Source organism: Bubalus bubalis, chromosome 20 (assembly GCF_019923935.1).
Source record: "Bubalus bubalis isolate 160015118507 breed Murrah chromosome 20, NDDB_SH_1, whole genome shotgun sequence".
Classification (NCBI taxonomy): Eukaryota; Metazoa; Chordata; class Mammalia; order Artiodactyla; family Bovidae; genus Bubalus; species Bubalus bubalis.
The window spans coordinates 14,911,050-14,937,923 of record NC_059176.1 but is presented as its reverse complement, the minus strand read 5'-3'; the positions used below and the strand labels follow the sequence as shown (position 1 = coordinate 14,937,923).

General features: G+C 42.1%; 2 protein-coding genes, 1 long non-coding RNA gene and 1 other non-coding gene across 4 annotated transcripts; 3 read left to right on the top strand and 1 right to left on the bottom strand.

Annotated features, from left to right (window-relative positions):
* The first annotated feature begins 40 nt into the window (after nucleotides 1–40).
* PDIA3 (protein disulfide isomerase family A member 3) lies at nucleotides 41–22,532 on the top strand. Its single transcript, XM_006042637.3, has 13 exons — nucleotides 41–351; nucleotides 6,232–6,310; nucleotides 8,118–8,235; nucleotides 13,382–13,489; nucleotides 14,974–15,103; nucleotides 18,099–18,215; nucleotides 18,368–18,493; nucleotides 19,062–19,244; nucleotides 20,087–20,195; nucleotides 20,720–20,848; nucleotides 21,386–21,465; nucleotides 21,817–21,874; nucleotides 22,089–22,532. The coding sequence occupies exons 1-13, from the start codon at nucleotides 185–187 to the stop codon at nucleotides 22,200–22,202; spliced, it is 1,518 nt and encodes a 505-aa protein (XP_006042699.1). The 5' UTR covers nucleotides 41–184; the 3' UTR covers nucleotides 22,203–22,532.
* LOC123330890 lies at nucleotides 358–2,708 on the top strand. Its single transcript, XR_006547170.1, has 2 exons — nucleotides 358–1,561; nucleotides 2,568–2,708. It is a non-coding gene; the product is annotated as an uncharacterized LOC123330890 (long non-coding RNA).
* Nucleotides 7,035–7,144, top strand: LOC112581059. Its single transcript, XR_003105499.2, has one exon. It is a non-coding gene; the product is annotated as a U6 spliceosomal RNA (small nuclear RNA).
* A 1,040-nt stretch (nucleotides 22,533–23,572) lies between the features above and the next one.
* ELL3 (elongation factor for RNA polymerase II 3) lies at nucleotides 23,573–26,869 on the bottom strand. Its single transcript, XM_006042635.3, has 11 exons — nucleotides 26,738–26,869; nucleotides 26,469–26,504; nucleotides 26,005–26,120; nucleotides 25,671–25,872; nucleotides 25,502–25,581; nucleotides 25,295–25,370; nucleotides 24,942–25,116; nucleotides 24,805–24,847; nucleotides 24,527–24,698; nucleotides 24,262–24,306; nucleotides 23,573–24,185 (listed from the first exon to the last, which is right to left on the bottom strand). The coding sequence occupies exons 1-11, from the start codon at nucleotides 26,867–26,869 to the stop codon at nucleotides 24,075–24,077; spliced, it is 1,188 nt and encodes a 395-aa protein (XP_006042697.2). The 3' UTR covers nucleotides 23,573–24,074.
* Nucleotides 26,870–26,874: the final 5 nt, after the last annotated feature.

Genomic DNA, 26,874 nt, shown 5'->3' with positions numbered 1-26,874 from the left:
ACAGCCAATCGGCGGCTGCCACACTGCGGCCCGAGCCGGGCTAGGGGGTTGGGACCTCCGGCTGCAGGTCCGCCTGGGCCAGACGCGCGATCGCAGGCTGAGGGTACGTGGTTGCCGGCCCGGTCTCCACAGTCCCCACCGAGCCCCGACCCTCCTGGCGGCCCCCTCGCCTTACCTCGTCGCCATGCGCCTCCGCCGCCTAGCGCTGTTCCCAGGCCTGGCGCTGCTCCTCGCCGCGGCCCGCCTCGCTGCTGCCTCCGATGTGCTGGAACTCACGGACGACAACTTCGAGAGTCGCATCACCGACACGGGCTCTTCTGGCCTCATGCTCGTCGAGTTCTTCGCCCCCTGGTGAGGCCACTCAGCCGGGGCGGGAGAGGGGCGGCCGGGTGGGCAGGGGGCGAAGGCGCGGGAACGGTTGGGCCTACGCAGCGTCGGCGCCCTCCATCATTCCGGAGAGCCCGGCTGCGGCCGGCAGGTTTTCCGCCCACGGAGACCCGAGCTGCCTCGCCGAGAGCGGAGAAGTCGGTGCTGAGCCTCCTGGAAGCGAGAGCCGAGAAGGAGAAAGCGAAGGCCCCTCTCGCGCAGGGCCACATCCTTACCTCGGTGCTCCTGCGGCACTTCCTATTTGCAGAGGGTTTAACCACCCCCTCCCCCCCAGCTTCGATGGTGTCTTTAGAGTTTCTGCGTGAGTCAGTGCTTACTGTTTTCCGTTCTACAGACTAGGCTTCGCGAGGCCTTATATTGGAACCTAACGTTTCACCAAATGCAGAGGCCCTGCGCCCCCAGGGTACTTCCTTTCTTCTTGCCCCAGGCAGCCGTTGGTTTCTAGCCAAGGTCACTCAAGTGGCTGCAGAATGGTCATTTGTGCTTTCTTAAGGCAGGCAGTTATTTTGTCCATCGCCTGGTGCACACTTTCTTCGTTCAACTGATGCTTCTCAGCACCAGCAGAATTCAGTTAGAGTAGATGGACAGAGTAATTCCACCAGAAGCTGTCTAAATGGTCACTTTCAATTAGGATTTCTGGAAAATGCCAAAGAAGACCCCAATGAGAAAGTAAGCAGTGTTGGAGAAATACTCCACTTAAGGGTGACTGAACTAGGATGTAAGTTCCTTAGGATACAGCTGACTGGGGGTGGGGGTGGGGAGAGAGCAAATAGAATTTCTGGCTCAGGAAACCTGAATGTTGGCTTTTTTTTTTTTAACCCCAAGATATTTATCATAGCAAACAATCATTATCTTAACGCTGGTGACGGCTCAGTATAACCATGCTAATTACAGTACTTAATTTTTCTCCTGCCACAGTGACCCTTAATTAAAAACTATTTGTATTAAGAAGTCTAAGTAAAAGAAAGTTAGTGGATAACTTGCATTTACTTTTGTCAGTAACTCTGGTCTTCACTCTACAGGGGCTCAGCCGACTTGAGGGTACACTAGAAATCCTGTAATGAAGACCACCTGAACCAGAAGGGTGTGCTTAACAACACATTTTCAACTTCTGATAGACTTTGCATCTAGGGTGTTCCCTCAACTAACTGGCAGTACTGGTTACACATCACAGGTGGTCTTTATACATCTCTAGAACTCACATTCTCTCAGAAACAACTGGTCTCAATCACATAACAATGCTGTTGACTTTGAGGGGGGTGTTCCTGTAATTAGAATGGCTGTATGGAGCCCTATCAAAACTGGGAGGTGCCTCTGTGACTAGAGGGGTCAATATGAAGTGAATTGCTGGAGAATTGTGGGCTATCAGACTGTTAGTTTAAAGATTTTTATTTTTACAATTGAGGTGTTTTCTGCTACTTTAAGGGCTTCCCTGGGGGCGCTAGTGGTAAAGAGCCGGCCTTCCAATGCAGGAGATACAAGAGACTCTGGTTCAGTCCTTGGGTCAGGAAGATTCACTGGAGGAGGGCATGGCAACCCACTCCAGTATTCTTCTCTGGAGAATCCCTTGGACAGAGGAGCCTGGCCGACTGTAGTCCATGGGGTTGCACAGAGTGGGACATGGCCGAAGAGCCTCAGCACGCATGCACATGCTACTTGCTTCCCTAAGACCTGCACAGCCCATTGTGCACTAAACTGTCCCTAAAGTTGGGTGGACCTCTGCTGTGGTGTCACCTTTTAACTGGTCTGGAAGGTAAAGAGTCATCCTCCGTAATGCCTGCAGGAAGGATCAGTTTGCTGAATGAGTAATTTGGAATCAAGGAAGTTACCTGTTGATGATGTCCTTATTTCTTCACATTCAGCTATTTTTATTTATTAATATTTTAGCTGAAAATATTTTCCAGCTGCTATTATTCCTTTGTACTCTTGTTACATGCAAGATAGGAACAGTTAAAGAATGCTTGTTAAGGGACCTCCCTGGTGGTCCAGTGGCTAAGACTCCATGCTCCCAATGCAGGGGCCCTGGGTTTGATCCCTGGTCAGGGAACTTGATCCCACATGCCACAACTAAGACCCAGTGCAGCCAGATAATTAAATAAAAACTTAAAAAAAAAAAAAGAATGCTTGTTAAGAGTAAAATGGACCTGTTGTGAGCAAGTTGTTTTTCTCTTTTGTCTTAGGGTATTGTTTCCACTTTCGTTTTACAAGTGAAAGTGACAAGATATCTTTGCAGCTGATTCTGTAGCCTAATATTTCCATTATGGAGTCATCATCTATGTAATTTGGAAGAATGGGAGTATCTGAATTTCTGTGGGAATAAATAGAACTATTTAAATGTGATAATTTCTGAAAATTACTGGTCAGTGTGAAGTTTTACGTCTTCAGCATCTGCGTGTGTTGTAGGTTTGTGCCCTGTCCTCTGGGGCAGTAGTATTAATTAATGATACTTGATACTGTTTTTATAGATAGAGAAAAAGACTACGTGGATAGTATAAAGTGGAATAGTTAATATTTTTCTTACACATACTGATTTCTTTCCTTGGAATTCCCTCCCCCTCTCCCTCCCCAGTTTGGTCTTTTCAATAGGATTTAGCTCAGTAGTTAATGTCTTACTTCTCTGGACCACTAACTGGTTGCTCCCTCTATTAGGACCTAATAATACTATCACCCCTGCCAGACTGATGTTTCTACAGGGTGAGGACTATATCAGTTTTTCTTCTGTCAAAAGCTAAAATAGCATATGGCACATTGCAGTCATGAAGTAATGGTTGTTGGGTGAATATATGTTGGGATTCCTAATTTAAACTACCTGGATTAGTTGCTAGGTAGCATCCCTGAAGGTGAATGGGATTATTTGTGTTTTAGTATTATCCAGTAGTAGGTGAAAGAAGTAGTGGTAAAACTTGATGATCACCTTCAAAAGCCACCTAAATTCTATTCCTGATGAATTTTAAAGAGGCAGTCTCCTCCACTGGAACTTGTCAGACAGGTCCTTCCTTTGGGTATTTGATGATATTGTGGATAGCAGCAGTGCTTAAGGCAGCGGTTTTCAGTCCCAGCCCAGTCCCTCTGATTATCTCCTGGATTCCCAGAGGAATCATTCAGTAAGTCCCAGGGTGGTGCCTCAGCACAGGGTTTTGGGTTTTGTTTTTTTTTTAATGCTTAATTGATATTTTGTATATGCATCTGTGTTGAGACCCACTGCTGCTACTACTGCTGCTGCTAAGTCGCTTCAGTCGTGTCTGACTCTGTGCGACCCCATAGACGGCAGCCCACCAGGCTTCCCCATCCCTGGGATTCTCCAGGCAAGAACACTGGTGTGGGTTGCCATTTCCGTCTCCAATGCATGAAAGTAAAAAGTGAAAGTGAAGTCACTCAGTGTATCTGACTCTTATTGACCCCATGGACTGCAGCCTTCCAGGCTCCTCCGTCCATGGATTTTCCAAGCAAGAGTACTGGAGTGGGGTGCCATTGCTTTCTCCGTGAGACCCACTTGTCTGGCCTAATTATTTTATACTATTCTCTTCCGATGTTTAAAGGTAGCTGAAGTGAAACTATTCATAAATCTGTTGCCTCATTCTTTTTGGACAATTACTACATATGTATTCAACAGAAATCTCTTAATACATATAACACATTTGTTGTATCTTATAAAAAAAAAAAAAGCCCTTTGTAGTTCTCTTGAATCAATCATTCTTACCAGTAATTTTACTCTACTATTCCCTTCTGTAAAATACCTTATCCTGTCCTGTATGAAGCCTTAAATCTTTAAGACCCAGATCAGTTCCTTAACACACATTCATTTTTAACCTTTGCACCCCCGTATTATGTTCCCAGAAGCCTAGATTTCTCAGCTAATTTGGTTATTTTATTAAATCAGTTTGGGGTTTGTGTATTTTTGTTACAATGCACGTGCATGAGTTTTTTTAATATATTATGGAATACAGAGGATATAATAAGTAATACCATATTTTATGTCTCACAAAGTGAGAAATGCTACCACTGAAACCATGATGGATTGCAAGACATATCCCAGTTTCTGATGTTCTAATGCAGTAAAATGTGCATCTGTGAAATACAGTATAAGGAATACCATTAATTCACCACCTGCCCAGTCTGAAAAATAAAGCGAGTGCAGTTGAAGTTTCCTGTGTGCCCTTTCCCCATGTTACACACTTCCTTGTCCTGAATTTGGTTTTTATCATTTGGTTCTTCTATATTTTTAGTAAATACGTCTTTGACCCTAGTTCTGTTCAGTCACTCAGTCATGTCTGACTCTTTGCAACCCCATGGACTGCAGTACACCAGGCTTCCCTGTCCTTCACCAACTGCCGGAGCTTCCTCAAACTCATGTCCATCGATTTGGTGATGCCATCCAACCATCTCATCCTCTGTTGTCCCCTTCTCCTGCCTTCAATCTTTCCCAGCATCAGGGTCTTTTCCAGTGAGTCAGTTCTCATCAGGTGGTCAAAGTATTGGGAGCTTCAGCTTCAGTCATTCCAATGAATATTCAGGGTTGATGTCCTTTAGAATTGACTAGTTTGATCTCCTTGCAGTCAAAGGGACCCTCCAAGAGTCTTCTCCGACACCACAATTCAGAAGCATCAATTCAGTGATGCTGCTGCTGCTAAGTCACTTCAGTTGTGTCCGACTCTGTGTGACCCCATAGATGGCAGCCCACCAGGCTCCCCTGTCCCTGGGATTTTCCAGGCAAGAACACTGGAGTGGGTTGCAATTTCCTTCTCCAGTGCATGAAAGTGAAAAGTGAAAGTGAAGTCATTCAGTCGTGTCTGACTCTTAGCAGCCCCATGGACTGCAGCCCACCAGGCTCCTCCGTCCATGGGATTCTCCAGGCAAGAGTACTGGAGTGGGTTGCCATTGCCTTCTCCATCAGCGACCCTAAGCAACATCTAATGTTATAGTTTTTTTTTAATATTACTCTCTTTCTCTGTCAGCTTTCTAGTGATTATTTTTGAGTAGGACTTCTATGGACCTTGAAGAATATAAATTATTTTGTTTTAAACAAGTTTTGAGGGGCAAAGTGTTTCAGAGTTACTTATTCATCCATTACTAAGTAAAATGTGTGACTTTTGGTTGTGGAATATGTCAGCTCAAATTTCTTCTTTGTTTCCTTCCTTATGTTTTCTGATTCTGTTTTTGCTGTCTGAGGGGAGGTCAAAGAACTACGCACCTTCTCTAAGGGATCACTCTGCAACCTGTTGGTTTTTGAAGAGATGGTATAAGGCGGTGCTAGCTGTGTACTGATACACCGCTCCCCACAGTGCAAGTACACTGTGCCTAAGGGGTTGATAGGGCGTCTGGGCAGAGGAGCAGGTGTTATAATGGCCCTCTGGGAAAATACTCTAATTGACACAATGCTTTATCCTCATGAGCTGTTATAGTCAGGTGAACTGTGTAGCCATAAAAATCAGGCTTGCTCCTTAGGTACATCTTTTAGATTCTTTCCCATTATAGGTTATTACAAGATATTGAATATAGTTCCCTGTGCTATACAGTAAGCCCTTACCATATAGTATTGTGTATATGTTAATTCCAGATTCCCAGTTTATCCCCCCACCCCCATTGCACTTTTAATTGAGAGGATAGATGGTGTTCTGGACTGAGCCAGTCCTATAGAGTAGATCACAGGCTTGAGATGATAGTACCTTTACTTCTGAGAGATCTGATTAACCTTATCAGTACTGGATGTTGTTCAGATGATGTGTTTTCTTTTGGAAGCAGCTATTAGTCAAAAGCAGTAGTATAATTTGAAGTCCTTCCTAGAGAAACATAATTAACAAACTTACAGGATATATAAGCTTTTTCTTTAATATATTTACATAGGTGTGGACACTGCAAAAAGCTTGCCCCAGAGTATGAAGCTGCAGCTACCAGATTAAAAGGAATAGTCCCATTAGCAAAGGTGAGTATAGGCAAATTCTTCATTAAAGGAAACAAAGTATTTTAAATAGTAACTGGTTAACAATTAACATTGATTTTCTTTGTTCATAATTGCTAAGAAGAGAGAAAAGGAGGTTCTGGGCAAATACACAACTGACTGTTGATTATGGGTTTGAAAGATTAAAAGTGGTGAAACTAAGGGAAATACTGGCATAAGAAAAAAGTAAGATATATTGTAAATAAGAAGGGGCAAATATGGAAAGTAAAATTACAGTAGACAAGGTTAGAGGAAAATTATCATTGAGTAAATGAGTTCCCTAAATTACCATACGCTAGTCACAGTGATGGGAATAGGAAGAAGACAAGAGGATGTTACGTGAGTAACTGGTCAACTGTAAACTTAGTATTTGCTTTTAAAGTAATGCTTCCAGAATTTTGTCATTGTTGTGTTGCAAACTCCTAGTTGCTCCAGTCTAAAAGTTCATATCTTACCAGCCTCAAGTAAATAATTTGTACCTGTATAGGGCTGTTTTTGAAAACTGATTTTTTTTTTTTTTTTTAATTTATTACTTTGGCTGCACTGGGTTTTAGTTGCAGCACGTGGGATCTAGTTCCCTGACGAGGGATCGAACCCAGGCCTCCAGCGTTGGGAGCATGGACTCTTAGCCACTGGACAACCAGGGAATTCCTGAAAGCTACTTTTAATCCTGATGTTCTATGGCAACTTGCCATAGAAAAAGAGTTCAGTGCTTGCTTTGGCAGTACATATACTAAAATTGGAACGATACAGAGAGGATTAGCATGGCCCCTCCTGTGCAAGGATGACACCCAGATTCTTGAAGCGTTCCATATTTTTTTACATTACCATATGTAAAATGGATAGCCAACAGGAATTTGCTGTGTGGCTCAGGAAACTCATACAGGGGCTCTGTATCAACCTAGAGGGGTGGGATGGGGAGGGAGTTTCAAAAAGAAGGGGATACATGTATACCTATGGCTGATTAATGTTGAGGTTTGACAGAAAACAGCAAAATTCTGTAAAGCAATTATCTTTCAATAAAAAATAAGTTAATTTTAAAAAGAAAAAGAGTTTCTGTCATGACTTTGTTCCTGCCTCATGTAGCTGTAGCCTACGTTACTGTAGATACTTTACTTTTTTGAACGTCAGTTTATGTTAAGGCATTGGGATCATTCCTCAGAATCTTGTGTAGGTTAAATGAGGAAATATATGCAAAGTGCTGGCCGCATTACCTTGCTTAGAAGAAGTGGCTAAATAGATGGAAAATTGTTTTTCGTCTTCCTGGTAGGTCTCACTGGATCTATCTGTCAAGTTTTAGTTTAGCCCAGATTCAGACTAGCTCAGGGAGCTTGTTTAAATATCAGTACCTTTGCTAATAACCATTTGTGACTTGCTAAATCAAATTATACCCCACCTGATGGTGATATATCAATCCATACATCCCATTGATGATAATCATTATCAAAGTAAGCCACTATTACTAATTTAAGTGATTTATCTCTCGCATATTCTGAGGGACAGGGAAAGGGTAGAAAACATTGCTTTAGACAATAGAGACTCCAAGGGTAGAATTTAAATAGTCATTTGTGCATTTTATATGAGGCCCAGGAATCTAAATTTTAGAGTTCCTGTTAGGTGGTTCTGATGTAGCTAGACCAACACCAGTCTGCCTTTAAAATCGAGTGTCTGTGGTATGTGTGTCAAGAATTGCTTGATATTTTGATTTGACCACTCTTCATGTTTTGGGAATGTGGGAAAAGCCTGCAGCAGGCTTTTGGATAACAAATGTTTCATGTATTTTCATCTTTAGGTGGATTGTACTGCCAACACGAACACCTGTAATAAGTATGGAGTGAGTGGATATCCAACCCTGAAGATATTTAGAGATGGTGAAGAATCAGGTGCCTATGACGGGCCTAGGACTGCCGGTAAGGAACCTGAATTACGTTTTGGAAACTGGAACTCTTTGGGGCCTCTCTTCTTTGTAGTGGAAATGCCATTTTCTATACAACATACTTAAAAATTCCTCATCTAAGAAGTCAGTTTGGACACTTGACAAAAGACTTCTTTAACTGAACAGATTATGTAAGTAATATAGAAAATACTTGAGGTTGATTTATAAGGTTTACCAGGCATTTTTTTATTTGACAAATATTTATTGAGTACTGACTCTGTGCTAGATACTATAGTATGATGCCCAGAGTTTATTGATGAACAAAGCAGCCATGGTTCTCACTCATGATGCTTACATTCTGGGCAATGAAGGCAGCACACAGGTTTAAAAATATACATATGTAGATAACCACATCACATCCATCAGGATAACTACTACTAAAAAAGAAAAGAACAAGTGTTGGCAAGGATGTGGCGAAATTGGAACTCTTGTAAATATTGGTGTGAACTTGACATAAAATAGTGCATGCAGCCACTATGGAAAACAGCACAGCGGTTCCAAAAAAAATAAAAATACAATTACTGTATGATCCACCGGTTCCACTTCTGAGTATATACTTAAAAGAATTAAAAGCAGAGTCTGGAAGAATTATATAAAAATTGTATATAATACAATGGAATATTATTCAGTCTTAAAAAGTTAGTTCTGATATGCTGTGACATGGGTGAACCTTGAAAACATGCTAAGTGAGATAAGCCAGTCACAAAAAGACAAATACTGTGTCATTCCACTTGTATGAAATTCCTTTGAGTAGTTAGTTTCCTAGAGACAGAGTAGAATGTGCTTCACAAGGGTGGGGAGTTGTTTATAATGAATAGACTTTCATTTTTGCAAGATGAAAGCAATTCATTTCTGCAGTCTGGAGATTAGTTGAACAATGGTGTGAATGTACTTGATGCCACAAAACTATATACTTTAAAATGGTTAAAATGGCAGATTTTATACTATGTATATTTTACCACAATTTTAAAAGTGTGTATGCCATATTATTATACACATCAATAATCTGTATGGATAAGATAAATTCAGTTAGTCATAAGAGCATTAAAAAGGAGAAAAATAAAACTGTACGATGTGATAGTGATTGGGGGTGGGAGTACCACGTTATTATAGCAGTGATTAGGGAGGTAACCTTTGAGGTGAATGCTCGGAAGGAGCTAGCCATGAGAATATGTGGACCAGAGCTTTCCAGGCAGAGGGAAAACGTGCAAAAAGACCCTAAGACATCACTGAGCTTGATGTGTTCAAAGGCAGAAGGACCTTGTGGCTGGAGTATAATTAGCAAGGATGACAGGAGAGGTTTGGGAGGTAAGTAGTTTGGCCCTGTTGGTAGGGCCCATAATGGATGAGAAAATATATTTTGGACAGTTTGATCTTGAGTCTTAACAATTGACTGAGCATATTTTAACAGCTAAGAGGAAGGTTCGCTCAGTTTGGGCATTTTAGGTGACGTGGAATTTTTTCAGCATGTATGATTGTTACTTGTACACAAAGCTCTACATAACATGGCCCCTGCCTAACTCAAATGTCACCTCAAGACTGTTTGACTTTAGGGCCTTGTCCTGGTTGTGTTCACAGTCTGAGATCATCTTCCCCCATGTTTGCATGGCTTGACTTTTTTTGTCATTCAGATCCTGGCTTAAATTTCACTTCCCAGGGAATTGCCTGGTGGTACACTGGTGCTTTCACAGCTGGGACCTGGGTTTAATCCCTGGTCAGGGAACTAAGATTCCACAAACTGGGTAGTATACCATGCCCCACCAAATTCTCTTTCTACCAGACTATCAAACCTAAAGTAGCCAGCCAGTCATATACTTAACAGCCTCTTCATTCTCTGCATAGCACTGGTTACTATCTAATATATATATTTTAATATTCTTTATTTAATTTGTTAGCTGTGCTGGATCTTAGTTGCAACTCGTGGACTTCTGAGTTGCAGGATGCATGCGGGATCTGGTTCTCCAACCAGGGATCGAACTCCCTGCATTGGGAGCCAGAGTCTTAACCACTGAACTACCAGGAAAGTCCCACTATCTGATATTTTAAATTGCTTACTTATTTGGGGATTTAGTTGGATATTTACTTATATTGTAAGCTCCAGGAGATCAGTAATAAACTGGTTGCTCAGTACTCCCATTATACCTCTCAGAGAATTGTAAATACTCAGGGAAAAAAGTAACACTTTTCATCATACCCCTGAGGTAAAGTTCTTTGTCTGGGGAGGCCTTACAAATAGCTGTGAAAAGAAGAGAAGCAAAAAGCAAAGGAGAAAAGGAAAGATATAAACATTGAATTCAGAGTTCCAAAGAATAGCAAGAAGAGATAAGAAAGCCTTCTTCAGCGATCAGTGCCAAGAAATAGAGGAAAACAACAGAATGGGAAAGACTAGGGATCTCTTGAAAAAAATCAGAGATACCAAAGGAACATTTCATGCAAAGATGAGCTCAATAAAGGACAGAAATGGTATGGACCTAACAGAAGCAGAAGATATTAAGAAGAGATGGCAAGAATACACAGAAGAACTATACAAAAAAGATCTTCATGACCCAGATAATCACGATGGTGTGATCACTGACCTAGAGCCAGACATCCTGGAATGTGAAGTCAAGTGGGCCTTAGAAAGCATCACTACGAACAAAGCTAGTGGAGGTGATGGAATTCCAGTTGAGCTATTCCAAATCCTGAAAGATGATGCTGTTAAACTGCTGCACTCAATATGCCAGCAAATTTGGAAAACGCAGCAGTGGCCACAGGACTGGAAAAGGTCAGTTTTCCTTCCAATCCCAAAGAAAGGCCATGCCAAAGAATGCTCAAACTACTGCACAATTGCACGCATCTCACACGCTAGTAAAGTAATGCTCAAAATTCTCCAAGCCAGGCTTCAGCAATATGTGAACCGTGAACTTCCTGATGTTCAAGCTGGTTTTAGAAAAGGCAGAGGAACCAGAGATCAAATTGCCAACATCCGCTGGATCATGGAAAAAGCAAGAGTTCCAGAAAAACATCTATTTCTGCTTTATTGACTATGCCAAAGCCTTTGACTGTGTGGATCACAATAAACTGTGGAAATTTCTGAAAGAGATGGGAATACCATGATCTGTCTCTTGAGAAATTTGTATGCAGGTCAGGAAGCAACAGTTAGAACTGGACATGGAACAACAGACTGGTTCCAAATAGGAAAAGGAGTTCGTCAAGGCTGTATATTGTCACCCTGTTTATTTAACTTATATGCAGAGTACATCATGAGAAACGCTGGACTGGAAGAAACACAAGCTGGAATCAAGATTGCCGGGAGAAATATCAATAACCTCAGATATGCAGATGACACCACCCTTATGGCAGAAAGTGAAGAGGAACTCAAAAGCCTCTTGAAAGTGAAAGTGGAGAGTGAAAAAGTTGGCTTAAAGCTCAACATTCAGAAAACGAAGATCATGGCATCCGGTCCCACCACTTCATGGGAAATAGATGGGGAAACAGTGTCAGACTTTATTTTTGGGGGCTCCAAAATCACTACAGATGGTGATTGCAGCCATGAAGTTAAAAGACACTTACTCCTTGGAAGGACAGTTATGACCAACCTAGATAGCATATTCAAAAGCAGACACATTACTTTGCCAACAAAGGTTCGTCTGGTCAAGGCTTTGGTTTTTCCTGTGGTCATGTATGGATGTGAGAGTTGGACTGTGAAGAAGGCTGAGTGCCGAAGAATTGATGCTTTTGAACTGTGGTGTTGGAGAAGACTCTTGCGAGTCCCTTGGACTGCAAGGAGATCCAACCAGTCCATTCTGGAGGAGATCAGCCCTGGGATTTCTTTGGAAGGAATGATGCCGAAGCTGAAATTCCAGTACTTTGGCCACCTCATACGAAGAGTTGACTCATTGGAAAAGACTCTGATGCTAGGAGGGATTACGGGCAGGAGGAGAAGGGGACGACAGAGGATGAGATGGCTGGATGGCATCACTGACTTGATGGACGTGAGTCTGAGTGAACTCCGGGAGTTGGTGATGGACAGGGAGGGCTGGCGTGCTGCGATTCATGGGGTCGCAAAGAGTCGGACATGACTGAGCGACTGATCTGATCTGATCTGATAGTAATTACTGTCCCTTTGCAGGCCAAAGAATTGTTACCTGATTCAGTGTACCTATTTTTAGAATGTATTCCTTTACCTTCTGGTTGCTGCACACAGGCTTTTTCTACGTAGTGCTGGGGTGCCTCTCTAGCTGTGATGCACAGGCTTCTCGGCGCATGAGCGCGGGGCCCTACGCACAGGGGCTCAGTAGCTGCGGCTCTTGGCCCTCAAGCATGCAGGCTTTAGTAGTTGTGGTGCATGGGCTTACTTGCTCCTCAGCATATGGGATCTTCCCGGACAAGGAACCAAACCCTTGTCCCCTGCATTGGCAGGTGGATTCTCACCTACTCTACCACCAGAAGATGACATTTTGAGTGAAGACCTAAAGGAGGAGGAAGTGAGGAAGGAAGCCAGGTGGTTATCTGAAAGACTGAGGCAGTGAACAGCGTGCACAAGGGCATCGTTTATGTTGTAAACACTTCACTACATTACTGGTAGGGATATAAATAAGTACTGTCTATTTGGGAGCCAGTTAAACAGTTATAAATGCATGTCCTCTTTTTGACCCAGTGAATCCACTTTTAGGAATTACCCTATAGATACACTCAATCATGTGTAAAAGGACAGTAGTACAAAGGTTGTTTATGGCAGTATCATAGCAGCAAGAAATTGGAAACAAATGTTCATCAATTGTGGCTGGTTAAATAAATTATGTTACATCCATACAGTGAAATACTATGTGGCAATAAAGGAGATTGAGATAACTCTTTATGTTTATTGACGTAATTATCTCTAAATTGTGTTAAATGGCAAAAACAAAATACAGAACAGCATATGTGTATGCTGTCTTTAGAGGAGCAAAGAAGTATGTCTGCAGGGATATATAAGAAGCTGACATTTTATCCTGTGGGGAGGAGACTGGGTAACTAGGGACAGGAAGAAAACGTCACTATGTATGTTTTTTTAACCTTTCCAACTTTAAATCATGTGAATGGTTGGTTACTTTTCAAAAATTATAAATTTGTGTTGCTATAATCTTTTGTCTTTTAAGATGGAATTGTCAGCCACCTGAAGAAACAGGCTGGACCAGCTTCAGTACCTCTCAAGTCTGAGGAAGAATTTGAAAAGTTCATTAGTGATAAAGATGCTTCTGTGGTGGGTAAGTAGCAAGTTTGATTGTGCCACAAAATTGGCAACATGGTTTCAAAAGTCCTCTAAATCTAAGTAAACAATCAAGTTAAAACTGTTTAGGAAGCCTTGTGGGCAGTTAAAAGACAACTCGCAAAACTAGGTCAGCAGTACTATTAATGTAATACGGGGGGGAAAGTGGTTTTATTTGAGTGGCTTGGTATTCTTACAGATGTAAAGATTTAGTCAAAGAACTCAAAGAGGAATAGCTTTAGTTTTTCCTGTTACTTCTTAAACTCCTGAGATTTAACTCAAATAATAATATAAGACTGAAAATGGGGTTTTAAAGGGGGAGGGTATAGATAAATGATAAACCTCTGTAGCTGCTACTTCACAGTTGTAGAGGAATTTACAATTTAAGATTGAATTGCTGGCTTTGTGTGTATTTTTACAGCAATCTTTGGTTTTTCAGATGTTATCATATCTCATTATTTTTAAAATAACTTGAAGCAGTTAAACACATTCTACATCTTGAGTGTTCTTTGTTTTGTTTTAAATGTGTTGTATAATACATTTGACTTAAATTTAAACATACAGTTTTGTGCTTCTCTTAATCTCCTCGTTATTGTAATAAAACTGATTTTCTGGCAGTAGAGGATGGTTTAAGTTTGACCAAAAGTCACTTCTTATCCGGATTTTATTCATTCTGTGTATGTATGTGTGTTTTATTTATTTAGGCTGTTCTCCGTCTTTGTTGCTATGTAGACTTTTCTCTAGTTTTTCCTCTAGTTGCGGGCACTACTCTCTGGTTACGGCGCAAGGACTTCTCATTGCAGTGTCTTCTCTTGCTGCAGAGCATGGGGTCTAGGGCACTCGAGCTTTAGTAGTTACGGTTCTCAGGCTCCAAAATTCAGGCTCAGTAATTGTGGTGTGTAGGCCTGGCTGCTCTGCGGCACGTGGGAGCTTCCTAGCCTAAGGATCGAACCCATGTCCCCTGCATTGTATGTGGATTCTTTACCTCTTTGCCACCTGGGAAGCCCTGAGTCTGTATTTTTTACAAGGAGTTAAACCATAAGTTGACATTTAATAAACACTTTACTACATTTGAAGTTCTAAAGATATAAGACATAGAAAAAATATGGTGAATTAATTTACATTGTATTTTGACATACTGCCTGATTTACTCCTCTGACACCTAAAATAGTCCCTGAAGCACTAAGGAGTTAAGCAATATGCTCAAAATTTTCAACTGTGAAAAACTAGAATTAAGACTTGAACCCTGACAAATTATCTCCCTCAGCTTCCTCAAGAACATTTTTTTTAAGGGTAGAGAAAGAATTGTTATCCTAAATATTTTGTTGAATATCCTCAGTAGTCATGGCAAAGCAGAACTGATCCTTCCTATCTTGCTTTGCTTATCCATAATAAAGGCTTTGAAGAATAGAGGAGTTCTAAAGTTTTGAATATGTCTCAGCACTTACTGTTTCTTCCTTGTGTTTGATGTTTTCTGTATAGGTTTTTTCAAGGATTTATTCAGTGAAGCTCACTCTGAGTTTCTAAAAGCAGCCAGCAACTTGAGGGATAACTACCGGTTTGCACACACCAATATTGAATCTCTGGTGAACAAATATGATGATGATGGAGAGTAAGTAACTGAGTTGAATGCCCTTGTAGATACACATCTTGACCAAGTACTATTGTGTGAACTGGTGTTGGTTTTTTTTTTTTTTTTTTTTTTTTTTTTTTAAGATTATTTTTTAATCTTTTGGCCATGCCTCATGGCATACGGGATCTTAGTTTCCCAATCAGGGATCAAATCCAGCCCCCTGCATTGAAAGGTGGAATCCTACCCACTGGACTGGACTGAACTGGTGGTTTTTAAGCCTAGTTTTTCCAAAAGCTTTATTGAGCACATATTAGGCAGTAAGCTAAGTTCTGGAAACTGTTGCTGCCCTTGAGGGGCATCTAGTAGCAGGAGATAGTAAATATATTTAAAAATACAAGTGTCAGTGAGCATTACAGGTATTGTGATAGAAATTAGGCAGAGTACCAGAAGTACATAGGAGGGATCAGGAGTAGTATCAGGGGAAAAAAAATCATAGAGAAACTGACTCTTGAGGTGTATCTTGAAAGATAAATTTTTCTGGGCAGGTTATGGTGGGGGATAAAGATTATTCCATGTAGAGCAGCAGGAGGGAAGGCCTTGAGATGTGAAATAACCTAGGTGTGTTGGAACCTGTATTACTGCTGAAGTATTGTTCATAGATGAGGTCATTGTGAAAGGTAAGATTGGAGAGGTCAGCAGAGACCAAATTAGAGAAGACCTAAGTGCCATACAGAAAAATGTAGATTTTATCTTTTAGACATTTGAGAGCCATTGAAAGACTTTGAGCTAGAGAGTAATGTGATGAATTTTGTGTTTCAGAGGAAAAGTCACTGGCACTCATATAGTGGAGGTTTGAAAGGGGAGGGATGGCAAGGCAGTCAAGAGAGTCTAAGAGTGGCACACAAGGAGGTTAAGCTTTACACGCTATACGTGGCAGAACTAGGGTAGAACCTTTGCTGCTAGATGATCTGGCTGCAAAGTTGTTGGGCTTTGCCATGAGGCTCTATGCTCATTAAGCACACCACATATCAGCTTGTTAACCTTAGATTTGTTCACTGTGTCCGCCTCTCACACTTGCCATTAAAGGTGGTGATCAGCCTCTGATCAGAAGTCTTATTTAGAAGACCTTATGAGAACGGTGTCCTAAGGCCTTCATGTGTATCCCAATGCCATATCGTCATTAAAGATCATATCTGGAACTGATTTCAATTTTTTGACAGCAGCTGCTCTGAAACTTGGTCAGTCAGTCAGTTCAGTCGCTCAGTCGTGTCCGACTCTTTGCGACCCCATGAATTGCAGCATGCCAGGCCTCCCTGTCTATCACCAATTCGCGGAGTTCACCCAAACTCATGTCCATCGAGTCGGTGATGCCATCCAGCCATCTCTTCCTCTGTCGTCCCCTTCTCCTCCTACCCCCAGTCCCTCCCAGCATCAGAGTCTTTTCCAATGAGTCAACTCTTCGCATGAGGTGGCCAAAGTATTGGGGCTTCAGCTTTAGCATCTGTCCTTCCAAAGAACACCCAGGGCTGATCTCCTTTAGAATGGACTGGTTGGATCTCCTTGCAGTCCAAGGGACTCGCAAGAGTCTTCTCCAACACCACAGTTCAAAAGCATCAGTTCTTCGGTGCTCAGCCTTCACAGTCCAACTCTCACATCCATACATGACCACAGGAAAAACCATAGCCTTGACAAGATGGACCTTTGTTGGCAAAGTAATGTCTCTGCTTTTGAATATGCTATTTAGGTTGGTCATAACTTTCCTTCCAAGGAGTAAGTGTCTTTTGATTTCATGGCTGCAATCACCATCTGTAGTGATTTTGGAGCCTCCAAAAATAAAGTCTGACACTGTTTTCCCCATCTATTTCCCATGAAGTGATGGGACCAGATGCCATGATCTTCATTTTCTGAATGTTGAGCTTTAAGCCAACTTTTTCACTCTCTTCTTTCACTATCATCAAGAGGCCAACACTGCTTTAAAAAGTATAAGTCTTAGATTTAGATTCTTGGTTGCCCAGCATGTTTGTATTAGGTCCTTTTTCACTATGTAGTTTCCCTGTATGCTATGAAAATACCTGTGTTTTAAAATTGACATAAAGTTCATAGTTAATGTTGGAAGAGTTGAGAGGGGGCTATAAGGACTTAAAGGTGCTGACACCTAGCCCCAAACAAATGATATAACTATATATGGGTGTGTATAGTATGGAGAGGAGGAATGAATTGAAGGGGAAGCAAAAGCAAGAGGAAAGATATTAATGGTTAGAACAGTGATATTTTCTGGGAATGTTTGTATTAGATACAAATCTGTGACTCAGAACCAAATTGGGGTTCGGTGTTAGCTGAATAAAAGAGTAGAAAGTAAAAAGGAATTTCCTTCAAATGTTCAGTGGAATGAGGAAAACTTGGCTTAGGGAGAGAGGCGCAAAGTATTACCAGCAAGGGAAAATTACGTAAACTGGATTTACTGGGATAGAAAAATCTAGAACCAAAAAATTTCTACTGATTTCAACCTAAACATTATAATCATATAGAATTATACCTATAGAATTTCTATAACTGGAAGGGATCTTAACTATATTTTCTCTATTGAAGTAATTTTCTTACTATATGGGAAAGTTGAATTTTCAAGTAGAGTGTCAGGGCAAGGTACCTTCCAATAAGAGCAAGTTCTACTTTCTCTTATTTGTACATATTAGGGCTTTGGGGTAAGTTGGGTACTTTTTTCTGTTGTTTTTAAAGGTTTGGAAATTATCTACTCTAACCCCCTTTTGTACTGATGTAAAAGCTGAAGCGCTGAAGAATTAAACTGATAGCTGGCCCAAGATCTTTGAAGTTAGTTGGTAGAACAAGAATTAGAACTAAGGTCTCCTAACTTTCCAACCTAGGTTTATTAAAACCAATTTTTGCACTTGAGATTAAAGCGGTAAGCTCCTTAGCGTTGATGAGAGGATCATGTTGTAGATAGTTTGAGCTTTAAATAATAAAAGATGGGAGATAGTTCTTCTGCTTTCTACCTACTAAATTTTTTTTTTTTAAGGGGTATCACCTTGTTTCGTCCTCCCCATCTGACGAACAAGTTTGAAGACAAGACTGTGGCATATACAGAACAGAAAATGACCAGTGGGAAGATTAAAAGATTTATTCAGGAAAACATGTGAGTACATCTTTATACTTTTTTTGGCCTTTCTTGGCTTCATTTTAGTTTTTTTAAATCTTGGTTATTAAGCATACTATCAGTTACTTAATGTTAATTTCATAATATAGATAAAAACCTGCCAAATTTGATGATGGATTCTGTCATTTCAGTTTTGGTATCTGCCCTCACATGACAGAAGACAATAAAGATTTACTACAGGGCAAGGATTTACTCATCGCTTACTATGATGTGGACTATGAAAAGAATGCTAAAGGTTCCAACTACTGGAGAAACAGGTAATAAGAATAATTTTTCCCCTTTGTAGACAAGTTTACACAGTACATAAACAGTTTCTTCTAACTATCCTGTTACCATGTGTGATCATTTGAAGCTATAAGGACAAATAAACTATTTCCAAAAACTATTGGGCATATCTTCCATAGGTGTTTCTTTGCCTTATGACACAGCTGATTCCTGCCCTCCCAGAAAAGATGCAAATGCCATCTAAAATGTCCTTTAACACATTGTGCCTTGTTGCCCATTGAGACCCTCAGTGCACTTGATCCTTAGAGATTTTCATTCTGGATTAGTTATTAATGCCTGCAGTATTTTATATTATATAATATGGCAGCATTCAGTGGGAATGGACTGTTTGCTTGAATACCACTAGTTTGGCAGTGAAGTTCAGTAGGACATCGGAGTACACCATAATCCTATGTCAGTGCACAAGAATACAAGTTCAGACTGATTCCAGAGGGCTGCAGGGACTCTTAAATGTTGCTTTCTACTTTCTTGCTTCTTGGTTTCAGGAGTGATTTACCATCCTGGTGTACTCGTGGCATAAATCTTCCTTGTTTCCCACAGAGTAATGATGGTGGCAAAGAAATTCCTGGATGCTGGGAAGAAACTCCATTTTGCTGTAGCTAGCCGTAAAACCTTTAGCCATGAACTTTCAGATTTTGGCTTGGAAAGCACTACTGGAGAGATTCCTGTTGTTGCTGTCAGAACCGCAAAAGGAGAGAAGTTTGTCATGCAGGAGGAGTTCTCGTGAGTTACAAGTTAGCGTGGGTTTGGCATTTGATTCTGCAAAGACACCGTTGAAGCCTTAGACGCTACTGAGGATGTATAAAGAAGAACATTGGAATGTGAAGCTAGGTTAAGACCCATGACTGTTGTTTTTCTCAATTAGTTATAGATATATTTTTAAGGATCATGATTCTTAATAAATTTTGAAAAGCAAAAAAGATGGCAGCTTGGAATTCTTACATGACTATTTCCACCCTGCCATTAAATATAGTAAATAGAGAACACTAGATAGCCTCTTTGAGACTGATGTAATTTCAGACCAAACCAGTCCCCTCCCATCCCTACAGAATGTCTTTGTTCTTGGAATACCACATTGGCCTAAAGTAAACTCAGGAAATTGGAGACATCTTAAGACAAAACCAGACAGTTTTGACCATCACCTTCTGAGACTTCGGGAGATTAAAACAAGAGAAAATTTTCCTGTGAGTGAAGCCAGTAAAACAAGATACGATAAATAGGCTCTGTTCTCCAGAGCAACAAAGTAAGACCTGGTTCTTTCGCAGAATTGAATTTCCAGAAGGACCGATGTGTTCTTCTTTCTCTGACCTTTCTAATCCACAAAGAACACACTAGAAATACAAGAAGGTGGTGGTTTCTTATTCAGTCTGTAGTTCTGCATATTGAGAAATGAGGGCTCCCTCTTTTTTTTTTTTTTTTTTAACTTCCAGTTACTTCCTAGGGTTGAAACTTAAGCTAAAACAGAAACAATTAAGCTAAAGTGGAAACTATTCTAAAAAACTGCCTTTAGTTCTCTCATTGGTGGGAGTATGTTCACAAGCTCATCCTTGCCTTTCTAATACCAGGCGTGATGGCAAGGCTCTTGAGAGATTCCTTGAGGATTACTTTGACGGCAACCTGAAGAGATACCTGAAGTCTGAGCCTATTCCCGAGAGCAATGATGGGCCTGTAAAGGTGAGGGGCTCACAGGGTCCTCAAACCCCTACACAGCTGCCTCTCCTCACTTTTTTATTCCCAAAATGCTGGGTCTAAGTGAAGACGAGGTTGGCTATTGAGTTTCTGTTTTTGTTTGTCCTTACCTCTCTCATCATAAATTAAGCATTGGCAGAGCTCATAATGCTTAATAGGGGAATTTTATGATATTTTATTAGGGCTCGGTGACTCTTTGGGACAGAACAAGCTAACCCCTGAGAGTAGTTTTAACATTGTTGCTGTAAGATTATTTTAAGGAAGAGTTGGGTAGCACTTGTTCCCTGTGATTTCTTGAACTTAGTCTGATAGGCGACAGACATGGGAGTGAGTTGCTTTCTGGGGAAATGGTAATGTCTTAATAAAGCCTGTAAGTGCAAGTTGGGTTTCAATAATGTATTTTCAGTGGCAACACAACCAATTTGAGAGGGATTGAGTCCAGAAACAAATACAGCTCATGAATGTATTCAACTGGCCTTACCAACTAAAGAATATTCTGTGTTTTCCAGGTAGTGGTAGCAGAGAATTTTGATGAAATAGTGAATAATGAAAATAAAGATGTGCTGATTGAGTTTTATGCTCCTTGGTGTGGTCACTGTAAGAATCTGGAGCCTAAATATAAAGAACTGGGAGAGAAGGTAAGTGTGAAGTATATTATACAGTTGAATTTGAGTTGGAAGTTAGCATTGGCTATTGATTAATAGTCAGAACTGTTTAATTAGTTCAGAACTTAGGCACTGGTGGATTTTCTTTCAGCTGTCTCCTATGTGCTGTCTCCTGACTGCACTCTGAGCCTACTCAGTACCTTAGATACCTGCTTTAACTTTCCACTCCTCAGACTCAATCTAGATTATGATTAAAAGTACCTTGGCTTCTGAATTTGGTAATGGCTTATATGAATTCATTATATTCCTCCATCTTAAATCACTTGTCTTAGCTGATGTCTTCCTTAGGCCAGGTAATTTTGCAGGTGTCTGTATATAGTCTTAATATGTAGGAACCAAGAGAGAAAAGGGAAGTTTATGGGAAGTTTGATACTTGTGAAAGTATCACTACTCTTTCCATCTCAGCAGCAAAACCTATCCAGCTGTTAATGGTTTTAAGTCCTAAATTGACTGTGTCCCTCTGTCACTGAAAACTTGAAACTTTTAAAGACCTAACCTTTTTATTAACAGCTCAGAAAAGATCCAAATATTGTCATAGCCAAGATGGATGCTACAGCCAACGATGTGCCTTCTCCATATGAAGTCAGAGGGTAAGTAGATTAAAAGCTAGTTAAAGTGTCTAGGCAATTGATAGGAAAAGATGAGCTTGTAAGCCATGTTTATATTGGGCATGGCTTGGAGAGTCCTCTTTTCCAGTTGAACACAGAACCACCAGTGCCTTCCTGGCTTCAAGTTTCTGCAGCATGGGCCCTCGTGACTGCCCCAGCCCTTGTGAGCGCTCATATTCCTGTGTTCTAATAGGGTGTAACTTCGTCACTGATGGACAATAGTATCTGGTCAGATTAGAAATCATGAAGAAAAGTTATTCCTAGAAACAGTTATTAGGAAAGTGTACATTAGAATTACTCTGAAATTTTATCAACTCTTTCTTCTTTTCCCAGTTTTCCTACCATCTACTTCTCTCCAGCCAACAAGAAGCAAAATCCAAAGAAATATGAAGTAAGTGCATCGTCTTATCTTCCCACAAATACAGACACACACATACAGATCCAGTTCTTTAACTGAGTTTATATAAGTAGAAACTCAACTCTCATGGTCAATATATGTGGTTGCTAATGTGCTTTTTAAAATACAAAAGGCTTCCTATTGAGGGGGGAGAAAATCCACAGTTTTTTAAAAGGTTAAATTTTCAGAGTTATCTTTCTGTTTTCAGGGTGGCCGTGAATTAAGTGATTTTATTAGCTATCTAAAGCGAGAGGCTACAAACCCCCCTGTAATTCAAGAAGAAAAACCCAAGAAGAAGAAGAAGGCACAGGAGGATCTCTAAAGCAGCAGCCAAACATCATACCACTTTGTCAAAGGACTTTTCCACCAGAGATGGGAAAACCAATGGGGAGGACTGGGACCCGTATGGAATTACTGCCTCTCAGGGCTGAGAGGGCAGAATGGTTATAATCTGAGTCCTGTTAAATTTTCTCTAAACTGTTTCTTAGCTGCACTGTTTATGAAAATACCAGAACCAGTTTATGTTTGTGGTTTTGGGAAAAATTATTTGTGTTGAGGGGAATGTTGTGGGGGTGGGGGGAATTGAGTTGGGGGGTTATTTTCTAATTTTTTTTGTACATTTGGAACAGTGACAATAAATGCGCCCCCTTTATACTGTCTTTTCTCCATGAGGTGGGAAACCAAAGGTTCTCTAGACCAGCACTGTCCAGTAGAACTTTATGCTATGATAGAAATGTTCTATAATCTTCATTGCCTAATACCTATTGCTGTTGAGCATTTGAAATGCAGCTAGAACCATATTTTAGATTTTCATTAAATAGTTATGTGTAGGGCGAGTAACTACCATGATGGTCCGTTCAGCTGTCTGCACTGGGTCCATAGTTAATCACCTGCAAATCATGTCCAAATTTCATCTCCTTCTATCCTTATGTGTTTATTGCACAGGACCCTAGCCTGATGATTAGAACAGGTGAAGGACCTTTCTTGTTGGGCTGTTGCTGGCCTCCCATGCCCTAAGGTTGGGTTGCTATTTATCCTTGCCATGCAGCTGAGCATGTTTATACCTCCCAAGGGCTATTCCTTGCCCAGAAATGCCCTGTGTGGGTGTGGCACCAGGTTGGGGTTCATTCACGCTGTTTCAGGAATTGACACTGCCGGGTACAGCTCTCTCCCGCAAAGCCCAGGGTGTGGTCGTTAACTTCCTTCTCCAGTGGAAACGGGAAAGGCAGTGTCCTTGGTTGTGAGTGAAATATCCACTTTCTTATGCAGCAGTGAGGAACAAAAAGGATAGGACTGGCAAAAGAACTGAACCATTTCCCTCTTCCTTTTTTGGGTAAATCCAAATCCTATCTACAGTTATAGTTTTGAGTTACTGGATAATTGTAGATAGGAGCCCTAGTTGTAGGTGATCCTCATCCTTCATGTTTGGAGAAGGAGAGTTTACTAACGTTCCTAATGCAGAGGGCCCAGGTTTGATCTCCCTGTTCAGGGAACTAGGTCCCACATACTGCAACTGAGAATTCACATGCCACAACCAAGACTCGGCACAGCCAAATAAAATAATATATATTTTTTAAAAAAGACCTGGGCTGGGATCTAAGGATCTAATTTTTTAGAGACCCCAGAGATGGTTCATATACACAAGCAAGGGTGAGAACCACTACCTTGGAGGATTTAAGGAAAACATAAAACTTGACACAGAAGCAATCAGTTTTAATTTTTTTAGCCATGTTTGTAAAAGAATTCACTTCTAATACATGGGTAACGCCCAAGCCCTTTCCCATTATGTCCTGTTGTATTACAAGTTCCTTTAGCTTTGTTACCAAAGGTTTTTTCAGGGAGGCTACCAGGTAAATTCTAATGTGCTCAAGGTATCTTGTCTTGGAAACGGTGTCATTTCTCAGGATTCGAAAATGACTTGGCTGAACTAAAGGTGGAGAAGCCAAGCCTCTGCTACTTTGCCTAGTTTTCAGTTACTGGATAACTCCTGGGCACAGCTGTGGAGTCTTGGCACTGTGCCCATGCCCTAAAAATTTAAATATGGTCATAATGAAAACCAAACCTCAAGAACCTAGAGCAACTCTCCTACTTGCCATTATGGACTCAGCAATACGAACAGCAGACAACTGTCCTCTTAGTTAATAGCTGCTTTTTTCTTTCATATCACACGAGGGTAAAGAGCCGTGTGTCAGCTTCAGCTGCCCCTGTTCTTTTCCTCAAACTCCAAGATGAGACCTTTGATGTGGGACAGTTTCTGATGCAAGTACTCACAGCGGCGCTTCTCTTCCCTGTAACCTGGGTACCGCTGCAGAGAAAAAGCGCCCATGTCAAAAAAAAAGTCACTTCTGTCTTCTTGCTGCCATCCCCAGGCCCGGTCTTACCTTCCTGAACTTTTTATATTCCTGGACTATCTTTTCTTCCAGCACCTGAAACAGAAAATGTTAGCACCAAGTTTAACCTTGAGAAAAAAATCTCCAGCTCTCTTAGCGATTAAAGTAACTTCTCATAAATTAGGCAGACTAATTTTTCTCTCAAAACAGACTTGCTTGTCACTTTGGTCATTGAACAAACACACTTATGGGCAATTAGCAGGGAGTTTATGGCCAGTAGAACTTGAAAGCCAGCCTGGGTTCATCCAGTCCTTACCTTGTGTTCTGGAGTTCCACGCTGAACATTGTTCATCTCAGCTGCCAGCTCTATGAACCTCTGGCTTGCAGCCGCAACGCGAGCATGCAGGATGCGGTATTCGGCATAATCTGTCTCAAAGTCCTGCTCATAGGCACGTTGCTGTTCTGCACTGTGGATGGCCCTGTATTGCCTGCCAGGAGCAGAGTGTTGTCACCATCAGTATCATTGACCCCCAAAGCTTCCAGCTCCCAGGAATGCACAAGGCTTGAAAAAATTGGAAATGGCAAGGGACTCACAGGAGGTAATCTGGTACTTCTTCAGGGCTTGGGGATTCAGAATCTAGAAAGGAAACAAGACATGAAGGTGATGATAACACTTTTTTTTTTTTTTTTCCCCTCCCCATTATGGCAGTTTCACCCTCTCTTTAACTCACCTGCTTGAACTGAGGGACTGTGCTCCAGCCTGGGACCCATGTCTTCATCTTTATCTTCTTGCTCCCAATCTTCCTCCTGTAAGTCCTGACTGGGCAGTCCTTGTAGGGGACTTGGAGCTAGAGTTCTGAGCCTCTTTTGTTTTAATTCTACCATAGCTGCAGGCGCTGGACGTTTCTGTTGGGAACATATCTCAGGAACATAAACAGTAATTCAGAAGCCTCCTATTCTGCCCTTCTCTCAAAAATTACTTCCATATAATGATTTGGGAGCATGAAAATGCTAAGCTCTCAGTTTTAAAATGTTAGCCTCATTGGACACAACTCTTAGAAAAACCCTTGCTATTACAACTTACCTTGTCCACGTGTTTCTGGCTGGCAGAGGGAGGCAATGCCCGATCAGGATCTCTGTTTGGAAGAAGAGTCTGGTTCCTAGGAGAGAGAATAGGAGAGATCAAGCCCAGGGTAGAAAGTAGGGCTCCATCTCTTATCACAGCATTTAGAGTGGCGATTAGAGAAGAATACCAGAGTGTCCTGGGTTAGTCCCACCCTGCCCCAAGTACCTCACTTCCCACTGTGCCATGTGTTCCCTCGAGGATCCTGGGAGTGACTGTCCTTGGCTGCTTGCCAGTGGATCTGGCACCTGGCAGGGAAAGTGGCAGGGGCACATGGCTCCCTAGGCTTCAGGCTTTGCCCCACCTTATCCTAACTCCCTGCACTTTCTGGCCTCACCTCTTCTAGTGCCATCTGTGACTGTAAAATTGTGTCTCCTTCAGGATAGTCTCCCACATGCTGCCAGCTCTCACGGTCCCTGGCATCTTCAGTCCGGTTGTGTCTCTGAAGTGAAGATGGAGCTGGGATAGAATCCATAGCTGCCCAAATCGTGAGGCGCTCCCTGAGTGGACCCAGGCAGTGGAGGCGGTTAGGCCCAGACCTGGGAAAAGGTGGTTAAAAAAACACACACACACACACACATAAAACAGGAGGGTGGAGAACTTTTAAGCAACTGTGGACATCCCCTTCCCTGACCTACCACAAATTCTTACCTGCTACCCATTTTCCTTACCTGCCTAGGCGCTGGCACACAAGGTCCAAACCTGGACCACCAGGGCCCTCCTGGCCACACTGAGACACTATGAAGGAAAAGAGGCAGGACCAGTGGGGACCTGGGAGCCTCAGGTACTGTGGGTGAAAGGAGACAGTAAACCCCATGAAAGTCAGTTCCTCCTCCCCAACCAATGCTGTTCCTCCCTGAGCCAGCGGAAGACTGAAGATGGGTCCCATGGGGCTCGTTAGCACACGAGGTGCAGCTGAGCCTGAGTTCCTCAGGAGGTTAAGTCGCCGCAGTCTCCTCAACTGCAGCCTCTTGGGACCAACCCCAGCAGCCCCGATTTCCCCCATTTTGGGTTCAGTTCTCGAAACTTCATCAGACCGTGACTGCTCTCAGCCTCCCGCCCTGACGATCCCTTCGTGAAGCCCATGTCTGTTCTCCCTGCACTTCACCTCCACAGACCCCAGACCCGTGCTTACCCCTCGGTTGCCTTGGAAAGCAATCACTGGCCGAACCTGCGGGCAGAGCACAGACTTGAGCCAAGAGCAGCAGAAAAGGCGTCCCCAGGAGCCGGCGTCGGGAGCCCAGGGTGGGGGGACTTGCCTAGCGGGCTTCACTTGGAGAGTTGGGGGAGCCAGAGCCGAGGATGCTGCTCTCCATCCCCAGGTCCCTTCGCCAAGGTCGCCGGCTGAGACCCGACCTCCGGAGAAGCAGGGGATAGAAAGGATGGGGCCCGTGCCAGCCGTACCTGTTGCCGATGACACTCTTGCAGCGCTCGCAGCGCTGCGTCGTTGAGCCTGAGCAGTAGGAGGCTGGTCCGGGCAGCCGGGGTGAAGCAGAGCCGGAGCTTCCCACTTAGAAGCTCCTGGGGTTCCTCCATGGCTG

Coding starts and splice junctions, on each gene's coding strand:
- PDIA3 (XM_006042637.3), top strand. CDS start 185: ATGCGCCTCCGCCGCCTAGCGCTGTTCCCAGGCCTGGCGCTGCTCCTC. Junction 15,104..18,098: donor AAATATGATGATGATGGAGA/GTAAGTAACTGA, acceptor TTTTTTTTTAAG/GGGTATCACCTTGTTTCGTC. Junction 21,875..22,088: donor AAAATCCAAAGAAATATGAA/GTAAGTGCATCG, acceptor TTCTGTTTTCAG/GGTGGCCGTGAATTAAGTGA.
- ELL3 (XM_006042635.3), bottom strand. CDS start 26,869: ATGGAGGAACCCCAGGAGCTTCTAAGTGGGAAGCTCCGGCTCTGCTTC. Junction 25,117..25,294: donor GCCAGAAACACGTGGACAAG/GTAAGTTGTAAT, acceptor TGTTCCCAACAG/AAACGTCCAGCGCCTGCAGC. Junction 24,307..24,526: donor GTGGAACTCCAGAACACAAG/GTAAGGACTGGA, acceptor TTTCTGTTTCAG/GTGCTGGAAGAAAAGATAGT.